Source organism: Lipotes vexillifer, unplaced genomic scaffold (assembly GCF_000442215.2).
Source record: "Lipotes vexillifer unplaced genomic scaffold, Lipotes_vexillifer_v1.1 scaffold29, whole genome shotgun sequence".
NCBI classification, from domain to species: Eukaryota; Metazoa; Chordata; class Mammalia; order Artiodactyla; family Lipotidae; genus Lipotes; species Lipotes vexillifer.
Genome location: NW_006776904.1, coordinates 959,411 through 979,898, shown reverse-complemented (window position 1 = coordinate 979,898; position 20,488 = coordinate 959,411). Strand labels below are relative to the sequence as shown.

Below are 20,488 nucleotides of genomic sequence, written 5' to 3'. Positions count from 1 at the left end.
CAGGAATTGAGTCAGGTTCTGCAGATATGTCAGTGGGACCAACAAGAAAGTCAGGTAACCCAAAGGGGCACTGATGGTGTCCTGACCTTGTCTAATGAAGTTTGCTTGTTATGTGGATGAACCATTTCCTGGGGCAGCTTTTCAGTCATCATGGTCAAATCTTTTGGTCTTTGATTCAGACTACCAAGTTGTTTTCCCAAGCAAGTAATATAAAAACAAAGATTTTATTTCTTCTCATTATAATACAGATTTTTTAAATGGGAGAATACCCGCTAGCAGTTTTGAAAATGACTAGGTTCTATTGTTGGATGCTCTTTCGTGCTTCTGTCCAGGTCACTACCTTTAGTTACATTTCTTTGAAATTCTGAAAAGTTCATTGCAATTTTCTTGAATGTTGGGGAGGCACGATGCTGCTAATGCCAGTGAAAACGTCTGTCAGCCCGAAATAGAGATAATGTTCTTAGAAGTAGTAGCCTGGCACCAATGACGAAATATGACCTTGGCCTATGTCTGGATGCTCAGTGGTTAGAGGGCTTTGGGGTGGGAGGTTGATGAGTTTGCAGGCTTGTCAGAGCTCATTACTCAGACTGCAGGCCCAGCTCTGGTCAGTTGTCAATGTGCTTGCTGTATGTTCCTTGTGTCCCGATCACTTGAGAGTAAGAGTGGATAGAACTCTCTTTGCAAACCCCCAACTCAAATAGGTAGGATATTTATGGCTATATTTATAACTGCCCCAAGCCCATGCTTTAATCTGTACAGATTAACTGGAGGGAATTTTCAGAGAGAAATGATGTGGAAGGACATCTCCTGGTCTGGATGCATAGGAAAGGGGTCTCTTCATATATTTTATATTATTGCTCTGATCCGAACTGGAGACATAGACATACAGCTCGTAGCAAATATGAGTCCAGGAGAAACTGGTTCTTTCAAGCTGGAAAAATGAGGATTTAAATGATTAACCTTTCAACTTATACTTATTGAGTACCTACTGTGTACCCAGATCCTATTATAAGTACTAGGGATACATAACACACAAGATAAAGTCCTTTTCCTCCAGGAATTTTCCTTCTAGTGCATTTTCTCACCCTCAGCTCTATTGATAGCCAGTGCTAGGTAACTCCTTTGGGGAGGCTGTCCTGGGCACTCTAGGGTGTTGAGCAACATTCAGGGCCTCTACCCACCACATGCCAGTAGAACATACTCTAGTTGTGACAACCAAAAAAGGTCTCCGGACATTGCTGACTGTCCCCTGGGGGGAAAATTACCCCCAGATGTGAACCACTGTTTTAGTGTGATGAGAAAGGCCTATGATAAACAAATGAACAATGACAAGTGCCATAAAGAAGATCAACCAGGGCAGTGAATTTTGATTGTGTTGCTCTACTTTTAATCAGAGAAGGAATCACAGAAGGCCTCTCTGAGGAGGTGACATAGAGCAGACACCTCCAGACATACAGTCGGCTTGCATTTTGTCATCTCCTCCTTTAAGTCATTATATACTTTCCAATCCACCTCCACCTCCAGCCCTTTTGTCTTGACTGCTACCATTCACTGTCCTGCTTCTTCTGTGGTTTGCCTGCCAAGCCATAGCGCCTCCCCAGTTTAGTTCTTCCCCCACCCCACCTTCATATGCTCATTACCCAGAATGCTATTATCCAATGCAATAGTCTTTAACTGATGATTCTGGCATAACAAAGGAGAACTAATGCTCAGGACAAGAGTAAACTTAAAGTTGTTTATCAGACAACTGTTTCCAAAGTTCCTTGTCCTCCATATCATATGGCGCTCTCTCCCTCTCTTTCTTTCTCTCTCTTTGTCCTTTTCTCTCTCCCCTAATCCTGACCTGACACCATGTTCCCAGAGCTGCTGTCCCCTTAAAAAGAACCTTCCTCTTATTTCTTTCTATTGAATTCATAACCCTCAAGCCCTGCCTCTAGTGCTTCCAAGAATACACTAAAAACTCCTCTTACTTTATCATACAGAGTAGTTTATCCCTTTTAAACCACGACCTCTCTTATCCAGAGACATTCTATCTGCAAAGAGGCTTCCCAAACACAGGACAATTTCCCAAGATTGAAAAAGCAGCTACAGTAAGTTTTATTTATTTATTTTTAAGGTAGTAATTTTGCCATTCAGCTTCAAGACTGTGGCAATACTCACCCACTTATCCTCTGCAGTAAAAAAAAAAAAAAAAAAAAATCACATGAAGATTCAAAATGAACTATCTAATCCAGTCATATACTTGAGGGAGATCTAGATACCTTGCCAACCCTAGAATCAGAAAGATGATTTGATAATAACTAAAGTAAGGTATTACAGAAGGTTTTTGACTTGGTGAGTTTTCTAACTTATGGGGTCTCATATTTTGGTGAAAGTGTGTGCTCTTTTTTTGAGGGAGTGCTTTTTTTAAATAGAATTTTTTTTTAGAGCAGTTTTAGATTCACAGAGAAATTGAGTGGAAAGTACATGGTACCCTCTGTTCCCATACGTGCACAGCCTCCCCCATTATCAGCATCCCCCATCAGAGTGGGACATTTGTTACAATTGATGAACCTGCAATGACACATCATTATCACCCCAAATCCATAGTTTACACTAGGGTTCACTCTTGGTGCAGTACATTCTATAGGTTTGAAAGAATGTGTAATGACATGTATCCACCATTGCAGTATATACAGAATAATTCTACTGCCCTACATATCCTCTGTCCTCCTCCTTTTCATCCCTCCCTGCCTAATTCTTGGCAACAACTGATCTTTTTACTGTTTCCATAGTTTTGCCTTTTCCAGAATGTCATATAACTGGAATTGTACAGTATGTAACCTTTTCAGATTGTCTTCTTTTGCTTATTAATATGCATTTAAGATTCCTCCATGTTTTTTCATGGCTTTATAACTGTTTCTTTTTAGTGCTGAATAATATTCCATTGTCTGGATGGACCACAGTTTATTTTTCCAGGCACCTACTGAAAGACGTCTTGGTTGCTTCCAAGTTTTGGCAATTATGAATAAAGCTGTTATAAGCATCCATGTGCAAGTTTTTGTGTGGACATAAATTTTTAATTCATTTGGGTAAATACCAAGGAACACAATTGCTGGATGATATATGCTAAGAGTATATTTATAAGAAACAGCCAAATGGCCTTCCAAAATGGCTGTACCACTTTTGAAAGAGAGTTTCTGTTCCTCCACATCCTTGTCAGCACTTGGTGTTATCAGTGTCTTGGACTTTGGCCACTCTGATAGGTGCATAGTGGTACCTCATTGTTATTTTAATAAATCTCATCTTTAAATTGGAAATCATAACACAATTCACAGAGTTGTTCTAAGGATTAAATGAAATAACATGTGTAAAATATGTAGTACAATGCCTACCATTTTAAAAGATGCTTAATAAATATTAGTTTCCTTGTCCTCCCTCTGCTTGGTTAAACCTTACAACTTACAAATTCTTTCTCATTCGGTTCCTATTCTTTCCCATGGATTTAGCATTACTGTTGTTATACGTGTCTAAGTTTCTTAATACTGTTTAGTTTTTGGAGGCTGCCACAGGTATAGTAAGGCTTTAAGATGCACAGTTGTGGTTAAAAGAACCAGGCTTTCACTTAGACTCTACTCCTAATAGTCTAGAACCAAAATCAATTTAGTAATAATCTTAAGGATAAATATTATTTTAAATAAAATTGGTCAATTTCAGAAATATACAAACAGCTCGTATTGCTCGATATCAAAAAAACAAACAACTCCATCAAAAAATGGGCAGAAGATCTACATAGACATTTCTCCAAAGAAGACATACAGATGGCCAACAGGCACATGAAAAGATGCTCAGCATCATTAATTATTAGAGAAATGCAAATCAGGACTACAAATGAGGTATCACCTCATGCTGGTCAGAATGGCCATCATCAAAAAGTCTATAAATAATAAATACTGGAGAGAGTGTGGAGAAAAGGAACCCTCCTACACTGTTGCTAGGAATGTAAATTGGTGCAGCCACTATGGAGAACAGTATAGAGGTTCCTTAAAAAACTAAAAACAGAGATACCATATGATCCAGCAATCCCATTCCTGGGCATATATCAGGAGAAAACTATGATTCAAAAAGATACATGCGCCCCAGTGTTCATTGCAGCACTGTTTACAGTAGCCAAGACATGGAAGCAATCTAAATGTCCATTGACAGATGAATGGATAAAGAAGACGTGGTACATATACATAATGGAATATTACTCAGCCTTAAAAAGAATGAAATAATGCCATTTGCAGCAATGTGGATGGACCTAGAGATTATCATGCTAAGTGAAGTAAGTCAGACAGAGAAAGACAAATATCATATGGTATCACTTATATGTGGAATCTAAAAAAATGATACGAATGAACTTATTTACAAAACAGAAATAGACTCACAGACAGAAAACAAACTTATGGTTACCAAAAGGGAAAGGTGGGGGAGGAGGGGTAAATTAGGAGTTTGGTATTAAAATATACACACTACTAATAAAATAGATAAACAAGGACCTACTGTATAGAACAGGGAACTATACTCAATATCTTATAATAACCTGTAATGGAAAAGAATCTAAAAAAGAATATATATATATATATATAACTGAATCACTTTGCTGTACATCTGAAACTAACACAACATTATAAATCAAATATATTTCAATAAAAATTTTTAAAAGATCATGAGACCAAACAAATAAATAAATGTTAAAAATTGGTCAATAAATACATCATTTCCTTAAACATAAAATTGAAGTCTCTTAATTTTAAAACGCCCCATGTTACACTTTCTTTTGCTAATACCAGTGACAGCAGCTCGAGTAAATAATCACTGTCACTGTTGTTTCTCTGTGATTGTAAGAGCACAGATGCTGGGGCCAGATTGTTTGCTGGGTTCAAATCCTGACTGCACCATTTGCCAGCTGAGTAACTGAGCAATTATTTAACCTCCCTGAGGTTGTTTTCTGTAAAATGTGATGTAATAGTACCTACACCATAGTGTTAGAATCATCAAATGAGTTATTATATGTCAAGTGCTTAGAACTGTACCTGGCACATGGAAACTGCTATATTAGTATTAACATTTTTTATCATCATGTCTGAAAAGAACAGTGAAGGCCCAACCCATTACATACCCCCCCAGTCCTACCCTTCTTTGCTCACATAAAGACTCGCATTAAAGGCTAATTTCATTATTTATTTTGCATTCACAAGGTGTGATCAAATAAAAGTCACTTTTATAATCTTAGCCATACTGTTCAATGGGCACTCAATTATGATTTAAAACAAGAATATAGTTGTATTATTTTCTGCTTGTGACTTAATAATGTTCAATTATTAATGAGTTAAAACTGTAGATGAGATTACTATCCATACAGATAATTGCGATTAGCCTTTGACATGCTGCCACCTTTTAGACCTTTATCCAAGCATGATCATAGTCACAGGCACACACACATTTATTAAAGAAAAAACAAAACAAGCAAACAAAAACTAATGGAATTAATCTATGCATACTATCTTATTACCTAATATCAAATTGAACGCATCATAGACATAGTCTTATGTCAAAAGTACCATAGATAATTTTCATGTAGTGTGTCACTATTTGAATATAGCACAATTTAAATAATATCTTACAGATGAAGAAGTAGAGTCTCTTCAGTTTCTCGATATTAGAAACAATAATTAATGTTTACTGTGTTGGTAATTATGTGAGCAAGGCAATATTTTTAAATCCAGATAGGTACAAGCATAATTAACTTACCTAAGTTTTCAGGGTTTTCCTGAATGTTCTATTTTAAAGTTTTGTTGAGGATGCAATGGGGAAGAATAGCAGCAGGGACACCAAATTGAGTGTAACTCTGTTAGTAATTTGAGTTCTATGATTATCATGTTCCCGGAAGATCTACCTGATAAGCCTAGAACATTGTGGAACCACAGAGGCACATGCTTCACTGGAGGGTAAAGATATTTTTGTCAGTTCTGTACTGCTTTTTAAGGGAACATAGAAGCTGTCAAACCTTCCATTAATAAAATATCAGCTTTGTCAATAATTTTAACCATGTAAAAAGAAGGAAAATTAAACGGAGAATTAGAGCAAAGATTACTAATGAATAATAATGTGGATGTCTGAATATCTAATGCATCTTCTCATAAGAGCCATTTAAAAGATGCATTTAGTGCTTCTCTGTATCTAAATGCTTATAGCCTAATGCTTTTGAACTATAGTAGTTTAGCTAATTCTCCTTTGGAAAAGAAATTAGGTGACCAGAATGATGGCGACTTAAGATTTACATCAGTTGCAGAAAAAAAGGCAAATGAAGACCACATATTTTTCCTTCTTAATTGGGATATGATAGCCTGAAAAACATAATCATAGCATGTCCTCTCTTTATCATTGTTTTCAGATGTAAAAAAGTGCACTTGTTTTACATTTAAAGATGAGTAGCTGACCTTTTTTCCAGCTCCAGCCTCGTCTTATTTTGCAGATAATCTGCTTCATTAATGAAAAGCAGAAGCAGCTTGGAGTATTTCGTGCATAATTAATTATCTTGGCAAGAAGATTTATGAATGTAATTTTTCTCAATTGCTCCAGTCAGGAATAAGTGAGACAAACAAATAAATTAAAACTAGGCTATTCATGGTCGCTTTGTACAAGACAGTATCAAGGACATCTAGGAGAATTAAATAAGACATAAGGGCAGATAATATTTTTACTACCCAGATCACATATGCTTACAAGACACCCATCTTTGTGGGAGGAAAAATGGGTAATAGAATTCACATTTGGAAGTTTTTATAATTTGAGTACCATGTATATCATAATCATGTAACCATATGTAATCATATTCTTTGTTAATAGGTAATTTAAATGATATCAGTGATGACACATATAAGCACAGCCTCAGGGCACCAGTCTTGTACCTGCTGGGCAACTGTAAAACTCTGTGTGTTTGTGTGTGTGTGTGCTCACAGATGTGTGCACATGCATGTGTATTCTCCTTTGTATGATGCTACCTTCTAACTAGGATTTAGAGCTTGAATGGTTGACCAGCTTAAATTAATATGAGGTAACAAAAGTGCCTAGCTTAGTGGCTACAACATAGCAAAGTTTTTTTTTTTAATCTTTCTTTGAATTTAGCTTTAATTTTTAAAGTGAAGTATAGTTAATTTACAATATTCTGTTCATTTCAAGTGTACAGCAAAGGTATTCACATATATATGTGTGTATATCTATCTCTCTCTCTCTCTATATATATATATATATTCTTTTTCAGCTTCTTTTCCATTATAGGTTATTACAAGATATTGAGTATAGTTCCCTGTGCTATACAGTAGGTCCTTGTTTACCTGTTTTATATATAGTAGTGTGTATATGTTAATCCCAAACCCCTAATTTATCTTCCCCCCCTTCCCGTGAATATAGCTTTTTAACACTGGGTGGCATAAGACTTAAATAAGGGTTGAATTATCTTATTATTGGATACTGGTATCTGATAGTTCAATCCAGTAACAGCTATACATGACTTTCCAACCACTCATAGATTAAAATTTATCACAGAATTTCATTTTAGCACATAGGCTGTCTCTAGCATTCACTCTAAGTTATGTCAGGGTAAATACAAAGTATCTTAAAGTGTTTGTAGGAGAAACATGATTTTGAAAGCAATAGAACCCCCTCCTAATTAGAATGCTTGCTACTACCATTACTTTCAATGACACTGCATCTCAAAGGTAGTAACAGAGGACTCTGGTACAGATGGTGTGGATATCAGTCCCAACTTCTATATTTACTTGCTTTATGACTTTGGGCAAGTTACTCAGCCTCTGTGCCTCAGTTTCCTTTTCTGTAAAATGGGAATAATAATAGTATCTATTTATAAATTTGTTATAAAAATAAACAAGATTATATATGTAAATATTCTTAGAGCATGGCTTGGCATATGGTAAGTGCTCAACAAAAGTTCACCATATCACTACATCTTTCGATGGTTAGTTTCTGAGCTTTACTGGATAATCACCAGCACATTAAAATCCTATGTATTACCCAGTTCCTATACCAATTCTCTAAATCACTAGATAATCTTAGCTTTCTAAAATTATGTGGAGGGGGAATAAATGCCATTTCATGGCTTGGTATCCAGCCTACTTTGTTCAAAAGGTCAACTTTATTTGTAAGATTTAGTTAAAAATCAATTTTCCTCTCCCTTTCTCCACCCTTTAGCTATTTCTTTAGCTCATTTATACCTATTGTAATTGATTACATTTTCATTTAGTTTTTCACTTCAGTATACCATTCAATTGGACTGATGGCTTCACAACATTTTAATTGGGCACAGTTACTTAAGTTGGTAAGAGGGTTGGGGGACACACACTGTGACTAAATTACCTTCTCAGCAGTGATAAGACTGATGACAAAGCTGTTTGAGGTGTGTGCTCCCTGGAAAAGGCTCTTCACTGCTCCCATTGTATGCACCTTCCATTGTGTGACAAAGTTAGCAGCTGCTGCTTGAGCTGTCTGCTAAGCCCCAGGGCTGCCTGTGTATCTTTCCACCATCCTGAGCTCCTTTTCTTCCCTGCCTCTGGTGCTGGAGATGGTTGGCTTTCCTTTTCTCAACACCACTGCCACCCCATACTGGGCAGGGAGTGGGACTCATTCTGTCCTCTACCCTCATTTTCATGGTTCCCAAAGACAAGCAAAGAGGCCCAATTAATTTTAATGCTTTTTATAGGGCAACTCATAAGCAAGCAAACTAAATGGCACACTTTAAAAGGATAAAAACATCCTTTAAAATGTAACAGTTATTTATCCTGTCAATATGATAGTTTCTGGCTCTCATTTTTTCTGACAACTAGGTGTTCAGGCCAAAGCTTCAGTATGAACTCCCTTAGGCTGCATGACCTGGGATCTAGGATGATAATATGAAGATGTCAGACTTTGGTCTCACTCCCAAGTAGCCCTGCATGTTCCTCTCTCTCCCTCTCTCTCTCTCTATCACACATGCACACACACACAGTGAATGGCTCCAGATCATTTAGGGTGGAACCCTAAGTTATACTGGGAAAAGCATGCCTTAGATATCTTAGGCAGAGATGCACATCACCAGGACACTCGGCTGGGTCTCTGTTTCCTTCTTGAAAAAAAGACTTCCTTCCACTGCTGGTAAGATTCTTACCAATGACTCAGAGTTAATGCTAGAAATAGAATTTAGGTCCAGAGACTACTACTGTATTGATTTTATTCATTGGACTAAATAGTTTCGACTGTTTAGGTAGTTGGAGGTTAAGAAACTGCCTAAACACAAACAAGAGTTGAGGGCAATCTTGGGAAGGGAAGAAGTCCTTAGTGCCATTTTTCTTGAAATATAGATGTGAGAAGAGAAATGATATGTTAAGACAAGTCAAAATAATCAGAAGACAAATATGTTAGCACAGGTAGAATAATTAAATACATAAAATTATGGTTCCAGACAGGGAGATAGATTATCTGTGAAGCTGTTAAAGTAACAAAAATTTTGCCTCAAGACAAACAACATATTTTAGCTTTCCTACTGCACATCAGTGGAGAATACTGGGATCTGATCATTCATTGAGGAGATACTAATACCTTCCAGTTGACTTCAGTAAGTCATGGAGGGCTTTCAAGTTCCACAAAAGAAGATTGTGAGCTTTGTCCTCCTAGAGTCTCTGAGATGAAGTCCAAATAATAACAAGCCAATAATTAGATCAGTCCCAGAATACATCCCAAGCCAGGTTTTTGGCAGGAATTCTTTTTCTTTCTCTGCTCCCAAGCCCTCAAGTACAATCATCAGAGACAGGTTTCCATGCCTCTTCTCCTAATATGCGTTATCACCTAATGGAGCTAATGGATATTTGAAGTCTGGTTATTGCCTAGTTAAATACAGAGCACATTTGACCAGATTTCCTAATACAAAATAATGACAACTGGTTTCCCTACTGTAAAAAAGAAAAAGAACAAAACCTTACGGGAGCTAAAATGGTTGTTTACTAACAACCATTTTAATACTAACATGCCTTCAAAATCAAAGTAGACATTAGAACTGTCACCTGAGGCCATCAACTATGATTGAATATACCTTTGTATATGTGTGCATCTTTGATAATTGGAAAAGAGACTGTCAAAACATCTTGAGTTAAAGAAGATACATAACTGATGTCTTTTTCCTCCTTTATCAGTTCTTTGTCTCTAATAGTAACTGTTTATTGGTCAAAAACTGTTCTGCACATGGAAAAGAAAATGAAAGTGATTTGGAGAGATTTTCATCTTCCCTTAAGCATTTCTGTTAAGATGTTTGAATTACTTATTGCTAGTTCACCTCCCCCAGCATAGTTTTAAACAAAGATCAAAAAATAAGATCTGATCTTGGATTGTAGAACAAATTGCAGAAAAAGAGACTGTGATGGTTTATGGCAGTGTGATGGCTAGCTTTGGGCTGCAGCAAAAGTTCACCTTCTTGCCACCTGAGTTGTTTATCCTTGATTGTCAGAAAGCATTTTTCTATTGCTTGTGTTCCCCGTGTTTTAGTCCTGTCTTTGGCATGTGCTGTTTGGGAACTGGAATTCTCAGTTTGTCCTTGCTGTCACCTCTGCCCGCAGCCAGCCTCTTCCTCTAAGGCACTCCTTCTGGCAGACCTGGCCCACACGTCCATTCTCCTCTCTAACACAGTATGTCCATTGAGCCCCCATGATTATTCACAGGGCTTACTTCCATGTTAGAATTAGATTCTGTAACTGTAGTGTTGTGTTTTAGTTTTAGCTTAAGAGCATTTGTGAACATAGTCTAATCAGAAACATACCTCTTCCCTGGAATCCTTTGGTTCTACAGATGGATATGATGAGAAGACCAAACACTAGACAGGGAAGCATGAATTCTGACTATGGCATTTCTGCCTTGACCTGTAGGACTTTCCTCTTGTTGGTTGTGTGACCTTAGATGAATTGCTTACCCTGACTGGGGCTCAGTTTCCTTATCTGTTGAAAAAGCAACTGCCTCCATCATAGGAGGTATAAGGATTGGGTGAGGTAACCTGAGACCTGCCCGATTGTACCTGACACTGCTCTGGGAAGGTCCTATTCACTTCTCTTACTTTCCTCATTCTTATCTCCCAGCAGGGGTCAGGTGAGACTGGATCATTCAACAAGAAAAAACTAGCCTTTTCTTGCCCAAAGCTGATAAGATCAGTAGTGCTTTCTTCCAACCTTCCCACTCTTTCTGGTATCAATACATTCCTGCCTCAACTTTCCTTAATGCATCTTCAGTACCCCGCACCTACAAAAAATGCTTACGTCTCATCTAGTCAAATGAAAAAGTTGGAAAGAACCCCTCTGTTACCTCTGCTTTCCTTGAAGCTGTCAACCGATCCCCCCTTTCCTTATCCAATAAGCTTCTTTGAAAGAGTCATTAGCTCTACTTCCTCACCACCACTCAGTGGTCTATTCATGTTCACCAACCATAATCTCATCCCACCATTCTCTTGACTCCGTTGTTTTAAATTACCCTTACTTAATACTCAGTCCTTAGATCTACATTTAACAAATAAGGATATTCTGAATATCCTTGAATTACAGAACCATCCAATAAAATATATAATACAAGCCATAAATGTGATTTTAAATTTCTAGTAGCCACATTAAAAAAGTGAAAAAAAATTGAAAGAGAAAAAAGTCACATAATAAAAAGAAAAGCAGTAATATATTTTGTTTAATCCAACATATCTAAAATAGTATTTCAACATTTGATCAACATTAACAGTCAACAAGATATTTTCATTATTTTTTATACTAAGTCTATGAAATCAGCTACTTTATACTTAGAACACCTCTCAATTTGGATTTGTCACATTCCAAGTACTCAGTAGCCGTTTGTGGTTAGTAGCTACAGTATAGGACAAAGCAGATCTACACCATTTGACTGAGGCTTCCTGGCATCTCTCTTTAACTTCCAAGGCAGCTCTTGGTTTTCATTGAACATCCCTGATTGCTCCTTCTTTGCGTCTTTGTTGATTTCCCTTCCCTTTCTCTCTGGCTCCCTTCAACCTCTAGTAAGTGTTTCCCCTCCAATCCCCACCTCCTCTCCGCAAAAAAAGATCTACCCCACTCCTTCTCTACCTTAGTTCTACCTCCTCTGAGTACTGAGTACTTAGAATGTTATGTCAGACAGGTGGGATGGCCACAAACATATCACTTAGATCAATCTGAAAGGTAGGAACTGCGAAGAGAAAGTAGAAATATTCTTGTTTTCCCTTTTAATCCATCATTGCCCAGAACCAATTTCTGGTGCATACTCTGAATGCTTTTTGTTCTTCCTTTCTTTCCACATGCCCCCAACCCTTGGCTCATGTTTTTATCCTTTTGCAGGGACCATGTTCTATAGAATAGAATGTTCTGATGCATCATTTACTGTACTTATCACTGAGGCTTTTGAACAGCAGCTGATATAATTTAAACGCTTATAAAAAGTGCTCTTGGAATATCTGTGCAGCTGTCTGCAATAGCTACTCACGGGATTCAATGACTGATTTACATTATGGTTGACATGCTGTCGGTTACTTAGGGTGTCTTGCTTTTACATCAGATGGGCTCTGAGAGTCTATTCTGCATGCATCTCCCAGCACACAAAGTAAATCTGATCTAAGAGGCTGCTCATGTATGTGACTGCCTCGTGATGAGATGTAACAGCCTGACGATGAACCATTTTCTTCTGAGTGTTATGCCAACCTGTTTTTATGTTTCTTCCCAGGGTGCATTTGGTAGTAAAAATGTGTAGATCTAGAGAGTCAGTATGCTTTATCAGGCAGGTATATGATCAGGATATATGGAATACCACCAAAGATCTTACATTCTCTTATAGGTTATATTTAGTATTGCCATGCCCAAGGGAATAGTATCCTTTTGGGGGGAGCTGAAATAGTATTTGCCAAATCTAGGGGATGAGGTCAGTAAATACCTTTAAAAAATCAAAACATCTTGCTCCTTCCCAGCTTTCAGCACTGCTGGCATATGTTAGATAACAAGTCTTTGACTCACAGAATTTAATAAGATTATCTGAGGGTTCAGACTTCTCACCTGTTTTTAGAGATTAGTGAACACCTGTTTGTATCCATGTTTTCTTCACTCAGATTCTATATTAACTTTCCCTATTAAAGCATTCTTGAGATTTTTGAGTTCCTACCACTTTAGCTAAAAATAAATAAAGCTCACTCCCAGTACTTAATAAAATAAAGGATCTCTGAAAGCTAGTTATGTTCAGGATCCATTTTTCTTTGATGAAACCCTTAAATCATTCCTCTAGTTGTGTTTTTATATGGGCCTACTGCCTCTTTTGTGAGAAATTTTAATAAAAATTTAATAAATTAATGTACAAATTTTATAGCTCTTGATAAAATACTCTCTGGGGGTTCTGATATGCACATAATACATATCATTTAGTTCTAATTGGGATACCAGAAAGACAAACCATCCTCAAATAATTGTAAATACATAAACACCATACTTGAGATATGGGGACCAGCTAATATGTGTATTGTGCACAGATCACCAAATGTTCTGAAGAGAATGAGGCGTACTTCACATGAAAACTGCTACAGGGTCACCGTTATTCTTTTCTTTGCACTGACAGTGGCCTAAAATGCTGGTCAACAAAGATTTCCAATTAGCAGAAAGCTGGAGAAACCCTGTTGTTGCCTATTTTACTGCCTATTCCATGCTGGAAAATGCTGAGTGTTGGTATAGACATTTGATCTCATAATCAGCTTTGTGATATCAGCCCTGTAATGGTAAAGGAGTGTATTCTTCTCCGTAAACCCTAACCTGACTTCTGTGTAGTGTGTGTTGTGTGTGTGTGTGTGTGTGTGTGTGTGTTTGTGGTGTATGTTTATTTTTTTAACATTTATCCATTAAGTTTGCCGTCTTTTTTAAAATAAATTTATCTATCTTATTTTATTTATTTTTGGCTGCGTTGGGTCTTAGTTGCTGCACGCGGGCTTCCTCTAGTTGTGGTGAGCAGGGACTACTCTTCTTTGTGGTGCACGGGCTTCTCATCACGGTGGCTTCTCTTGTTGTGGAGCACAGGCTCTAGTCGCACAGGGTTCAGTAGTTGCAGCACGTGGGCTCAGTAGTTGTGGCTCGTGGGCTCTAGAGCGCAGGCTCAGTAGTTGTGGTGCACAGGCTTAGTCGCTCCACGGCCTGTGGGATATTCCCAGACTAGGGCTCAAGCCCATGTCTCCTGCATTGGCAGGCGGGTTCTTAACCACTGCACCTCCAGGGAAGCCCTGTGATGTATGTTTGCTGTGTGGAGCTTCAGGACTAACGTAGCTTTCTCTTTGGCCACCTGCTTCACATGTCTCTCCATGTTATAAGAATTCAGAGAAATCCTGAGGCTGTGGCAGACAAGATAAGCTAGGCTGGAGAAAGACCTAGTGTATATCCTGGGCAGTGCCACCACTTTGAGTGGGCTGCCGGGATTCATTTTTCAGATGTGAAGTAATTTCCCCTGATGACCACAGACTTTAAGTTACCCAAGGATGGTAGCAGGGCACAGTGGAAAGAGCATGGACTTTGGAGTAATGCAGGTATGGGGGCAGATCCCAGCTCTGCCACTTACTGTATGGCCCTGGATAAGCTGCTTAACCTCTCCTCATCTCTACATTGTCGATATCATACTTGTTATAGAGTTGTTGAGAGAAAAAGAGATGATGCCCAAAATCAACTAGCAAACTGTTTAGCATGTAGTAGGGTTCTTACAAATCAGTAGCTATGATGTGATCATGAGAATAATACTGTATAAGATTTGAGAGTAAAACTCCAACTCTCTTTCCTTTAATTGGGATAAGGAATCTGCATCCAGGGGCCACATGTTATCAGTCTCACGTCAACTTACATCATCATTTTTAAAAGCACAGCTTCTTTCAAGACTTTTATTATTTGTTGTTTTAACACTGTGTAAGGCACATATTGTAAATCAAGTCTAGATGAATGTGAGTTATGCCCTTAGACATTTATAATGTCAATGGAATTTTAATAACTTCTCCATGTCATTTTCTGAATACAGATTTTCAGCAATTGCAACAAAATAAGTATTTTTGCATTGTCTTATTTATTTATTTATTTTTTGCGGTACGCCAGCCTCTCACTGTTGTGGCCTCTCCTGTTGCGGAGCACAGGCTCCAGACATGCAGGCTCAGCGTCCATGGTTCACGGGCCCAGCCGCTCCGCGGCATGTGGGGTCTTCCCGGACCAGGGCACGAACCCATGTCCCCTGTATCGGCAGGCGGACTCTCAACCACTGCGCCACCAGGGAAGCCCTGCATTGTCTTTTAATAGTAGAAACATAATTCTACATATGCTATTTAATATCTTCATGTGAGTCTATGTAACTACACTCAGATTCATAATATTATATTCTAAAAGAATGCATGGTTTATAGGGGAATATAAATTTGGGAAATTATATTCCCAAAATTTGGGAAACTATTTTGGTTCTTCTTTGCTAGGAGATTTTGAATTATTTTCTTCATGCTATGTAATCCAATGAAATCATATATTGTTCTCATGATTTGGGGGTATTATTTTGTTTTTTCTCTTAAGCATGTAGAGATTGAAATGAAGAAAAAACCTGATTATATTAACTTAACACATGAGTTTATATAAAAAGAAATTGAAGTAGCTTAAGTTTTGAAAGCTTAGGGAAGGATTTCTGGATTTTTACTCATTTATTCTAATCATTTGAAATTTGACCTGTCTGTGTTGCTTCTTACCTAGGTTACTTGTTGGTTTCAGAAAACCATAAGAGATTTACAGGAACAAAGTCTAGGTTCATCACTTTCAGACAATGAGGAGCTAATTCGTAAACACGAGGAACTGATAATAAAAGCAAAGGTAAGAGACACATTAAAAAAATAATTGAAAACTGCATGGACTTCTCTTGAATACACTTCTGTAGGTAATTTAGTGGAGTGCTAAAAAACTCTCTTTGTATAGTTTGCTTGCTGTTCCCATTTATATTTCCCTAGTTCCTTAACTTGCTTCACATTCCTTAGTTTTGCAAAAAGTAATAACTACCAGCCAGGCAACAACTTGTAGGTGTGTGGATGTGCAAAATGGAACCATAAAGTGCTGAAAGCCGGGGGAGCAAAGCAGACACATAGCAGTGCTCCTCTCGCCATTGTGTCTTGTTATTTGGAAATTGACTCATTTGTACATGTGGGGTCTATAAATATTTTCCAAAGTTCCTTACAGGTGCTCCATTTTTATGTGCAGAAAAATGAAAGTCCAGTTGTAGTAGATTGAGTGGGAACAGTGAAAACTTTAATCAGTTTCAAGATTTAGAGAACTTTCTGTTGTTAATATCTTGGGTGGTTGATAGTTGTACGTACAGCTAGGTCATGAAGCTCGGGAAAACAGTGGGCCAACACTAATAGACAATGGTTGAACATAAGGAATACAAAGCAAATAAATATTTACATGTTTGGGAGGATGGGATTTGGAGGGGTGGGGGAAGGGGAGGCAGCAGGTTGCGTTTATCTAGACCGAAATCTCCTCCTAGGGATCATGATGTTTTCATTTGCTGGTTTTTGCTTCTCTTTGAACACTACAGGATACACAGGTACTCAAAGTGTATGGTTTGAATATTTGCCTGACTGATAAAGATTCGGTTACAAAAGACTATTATGGCTGATGATTTTTTAAATTCTTTAAAATTTTTCAGCATTTGGTTTATGTTTGAGAAATTAGTTTTTTTTCATTGAAGTCATATAGCATTTTATTCTGTGTGTGTGATACTCAAGTTTTATCAGTGAAAAGTCTATAAAAATTCCTAAATGCTAAGCACAAGAGATGACCTGAATTGCATAGGATGGTTGCTTCCTTAAAACATATAAATAAAAATGGTATATTCACATAACTTGGACATACTTTGGGGTTATATTTACTGTAACTGTGGACTTATTATGGTTTCTCGCAGCCCTGAGGACAGTTTGGAGTAGAATATTTGTTAATGTATAACCACAGTCTAGTTTATATCATAGTTTACAGTTTACCTTTGTAGCTCTGATGATGTGTATAAATAGAAAAACATAGATATTCTTTCCATCATTTTTCCTATGTTGTTATACACCTAAGTGGTTTAAGAAATAAATTTTTAATAATACATATGTTATTATATAAAGTGCATCATAGAAAATTTCATAACTATAAGAAAAATAAAAGGAGAATAAAAGTGAATTCTTCAACCCAAAGATAATCATTATTAAGATAACCGTTATTAGTATTTCTGTGCACTCCCTTTTAGTCTTTCCATACACAACCCTAGAAACATAGCATTAGAGTCATGCTTTATTTCATTTACAACTTTATCATAAATATTTTCCTATGTAAACTAATATCCTTTAACTGCAGCATATTTCATTATATGGATAAATGTATATAGCAGAGTTACACATTTTGGTTATATGTATAAGCTAAACCATATGAATACCCAAGCAAATATTGTTTGAAAAGGGTATGAATTCCTGATAAACACCATTATATTTCAGACAAGATGACTGCTTCCTTTCAGGGTCCTGAGCCACTCAGGAACCAGTTACAGATCTCATACAGAAGCTGTGTATTGCCCCATGTACTCAGTAAGTAGTTTTGGGGCCGAATTGGTTTTGGAAACTGAGGCAGAGAAGCCTATTTTCCTATAGCATCTATAGCATCCTTGCAAATAAATTTATTTTCTAAAAAAAAAAAATTGTATGTTTGCTTTGTTGGGAGTTCATGTTTTATTACTTCCCACGAAGCATTCTGTATGATATAAGATTGTCCTTCAACTATGGGCTGGCCTTTGGAACCCCTAATCTCAGTAGCATCTTTAGAGATTATCAAATATTGAGTATATATTTAGAGATGAAAGCTCAAACATAACTTATTGATAAAAAGGTTTTTTAGATAATTGTCATCAATTTGGGACACTAGATAGTCCAATGTCAAGATAACTGGTTATTCAAGGCAGCAGGGGTCCCTGAGTCACATGGGTTGAAAGAGACCCCATCAGTATAAATGCAGAAGAGGGAGTGACACTCTGTTCTGGGGTGATCCAGGTTGGCTTTCTAGAAGGGTGGGGTTTGAGCAGATGGATGGAGTATGAGTGGTTGGTTAGGCAAGGATGATCATTCCTAAATAAGGTAGAATAAGGGAAAACAATGATCAGACCAATTTGTCTGTGATGAGAGTTAAAAGTCCTAGCAATGTTCAACCCAGAGACAAGAGACCAACGGGAGTTGTCTCAGAGGTCATACTTATCCACAGCCATTCCCTAGAGAAGAAGTGATAACAGTGCATGGTCATTACAGGGAAGTAAACTTTGCAGGTTGGAAAATAGAAGAGAATTCTGAGGCCACAGAAGGTGGGCCTAAGTGACCTTCAAACTCCCTTTAAGTTTCAGTCTCATAAAAGAGACAGGATTTAGATTATAATAACTGTTATGCTTGTTAAATTTAAAGCAATGTGAGTGTGAAAAACACCTTTTCACAGGTGGCTGAAATGATAGGACTAGATTGGGAAAATAGCAATATTTCTTAAATGTGGAGATAGTATCTTACTCATCTTGGTATTCCCAGCACCTAGGACAGTGCCTGGTATTAAAAAAAGGTTGTTTGATTCATGTCTGTTTTTTAAATCCTCTTTCTAGAAGAAACATTCTTTTAGTGTCTTTCTGTGATTCTCTAATGACTTTAGTGATTTAGCCTCCTTTTGCCTACGTAGCCATCCATTACCTTTATTTATTTATTTTTAAATGTTTGGTCCTCAGTATAGAGTTACACAAACTCTTTGATTCATCCTAGATCTCCGGGTCAGCTACTCTCTTGGCTTATTTTATTATTTCCCCCTTCACTCTCTATCTTCCTCACATCCCCATTCTCACAGGCACCTACTCTAATGAGTTCAATATGTGTCTTTAGACATATTCCCATTCTTAAAGTATATACGGAGTTACATGTTTTCAAGTTGCATAGATGGTATTAAGGCATAGGTTTCATTGTGTTTCTTCCCACAACACTGGTTGCATCTAGTAGCTGTTTGTGATCTTAAGTAGTCGTTTGTGATCTTCACTATGGTAATTCCTAGATGCCGCATAACTTTGGAAAGTCCTATTACATAGATATTGATGTCCTACTTATATCTTTCATAATGTTAACAGCCTCCCATTTCTTTATCCCTTATAATACCTGGGCTTCTAGTCCACTGACTCTTCTATTTAGCCCTTCTGCTGAGTTCCTCACTTCAGCTATTATGTTTTTCATACCCCATTCCTCACACTGATTCTTCCTCATAACTTTTTTCCTGCTTCATCTGTCTAACGTCCTTCGTTATATCCTAAGGTGTGCTTTATTCATATATTAAATCGTTGGTCTGTCCAGTGCATTAATTCTGATTTAGGTATTTTGGTGTGTTGCTTGTACTCGTCAGATGTTATTTTTCCCTGTGAGTTAATATTCCCTTGGATACCAGCAACTTCACTTGGTAAGGCATGGGAGGTGTGAAAGCCAGTTCTCTAACTTGTCCTTTTCTGGGTCAATTGGGGTCAAGGTGCGGGGAGATGCCCCTGAGTGCTTCTGTTGTTAGAATTAGGGCTCCACCATTTCTGGTTTGCCCCTCTACCCCAGATACACACAAAGGAGGGGGACCCCTTGGAGAACCTCCCACTGACTGGATTCTGGACCCTGCTTTGTTCCAAGACCCATTTCCCATACTCTTCCCAGCTCACTTGATGGAGAGTTGAAGAGGGCACACTGAGAAACAGGTCAGGTTGCTTCCCTCTCATATATTAGCTGTCCACCTGGTCAGATTCCAGTGCTATCCTAATGTTGTTTCTCTCCTTTGGCTGGTACTGGGTTGGGGCTCCTATTTTCTTTCCTGAAAAGATACATTGACAAACAGTGACCAGGCAGATGGGGAAAGAAAGCAACACACCCAGAAAGTTATCCCCTAGCATATCTCCTGTCTAAGGCATCGACCTTATTCTGCTCCAGAGAGTCATGTGGCCCTGACACTGAGAGCTAACCACCTGTTGTCTCCTCAAGGAAGGTTCCCTTATCTATAAACTTTACCGTCACTTTGTTGGCCCTTGCAGGAAGGACAAGCTACATAATTTGTGAGACCCAATTTAAAATGGAAATATGGAGGCCTTTCTTAAAAAGGTATTGAGATTTCAATACAGCAACAGCAGAACCTTAAACCAAGCATGGAGACTTCTAAACAAATGTTGCTGTGATGATACAGATCACTTGCCCATGATGCTGGTCCTATTTACAATGTTAGGATTTTTGAAAGGACCTAGAAACCTTGCTTCAAACATTTTCCTTCACCATCTTTACTAACCTCTTCCTACCTGGATTAGCAAGTTTTCTAAAAATAAAGATTGCAATACTATCTCGGGTTATATCTACATAAGAAAAAACAGGTTTGAATTCCTGC

At 37.7% G+C, this 20,488-nt stretch overlaps 1 protein-coding gene across 1 annotated transcript in view; it reads left to right on the top strand.

Annotated features, from left to right (window-relative positions):
- The window catches only part of CCDC141 (coiled-coil domain containing 141), a 207,312-nt gene that overhangs the window by 62,844 nt on the left and 123,980 nt on the right, over positions 1–20,488 (top strand). Inside the window, exons 5-6 of the mRNA XM_007450727.1 lie at positions 1–54; positions 15,791–15,907. The exon at positions 1–54 is cut by the window's left edge and continues 203 nt beyond it. Of these exons, the coding sequence (XP_007450789.1) occupies positions 1–54; positions 15,791–15,907 (171 nt within the window). The remainder of the gene's footprint in view (positions 55–15,790; positions 15,908–20,488) is intronic.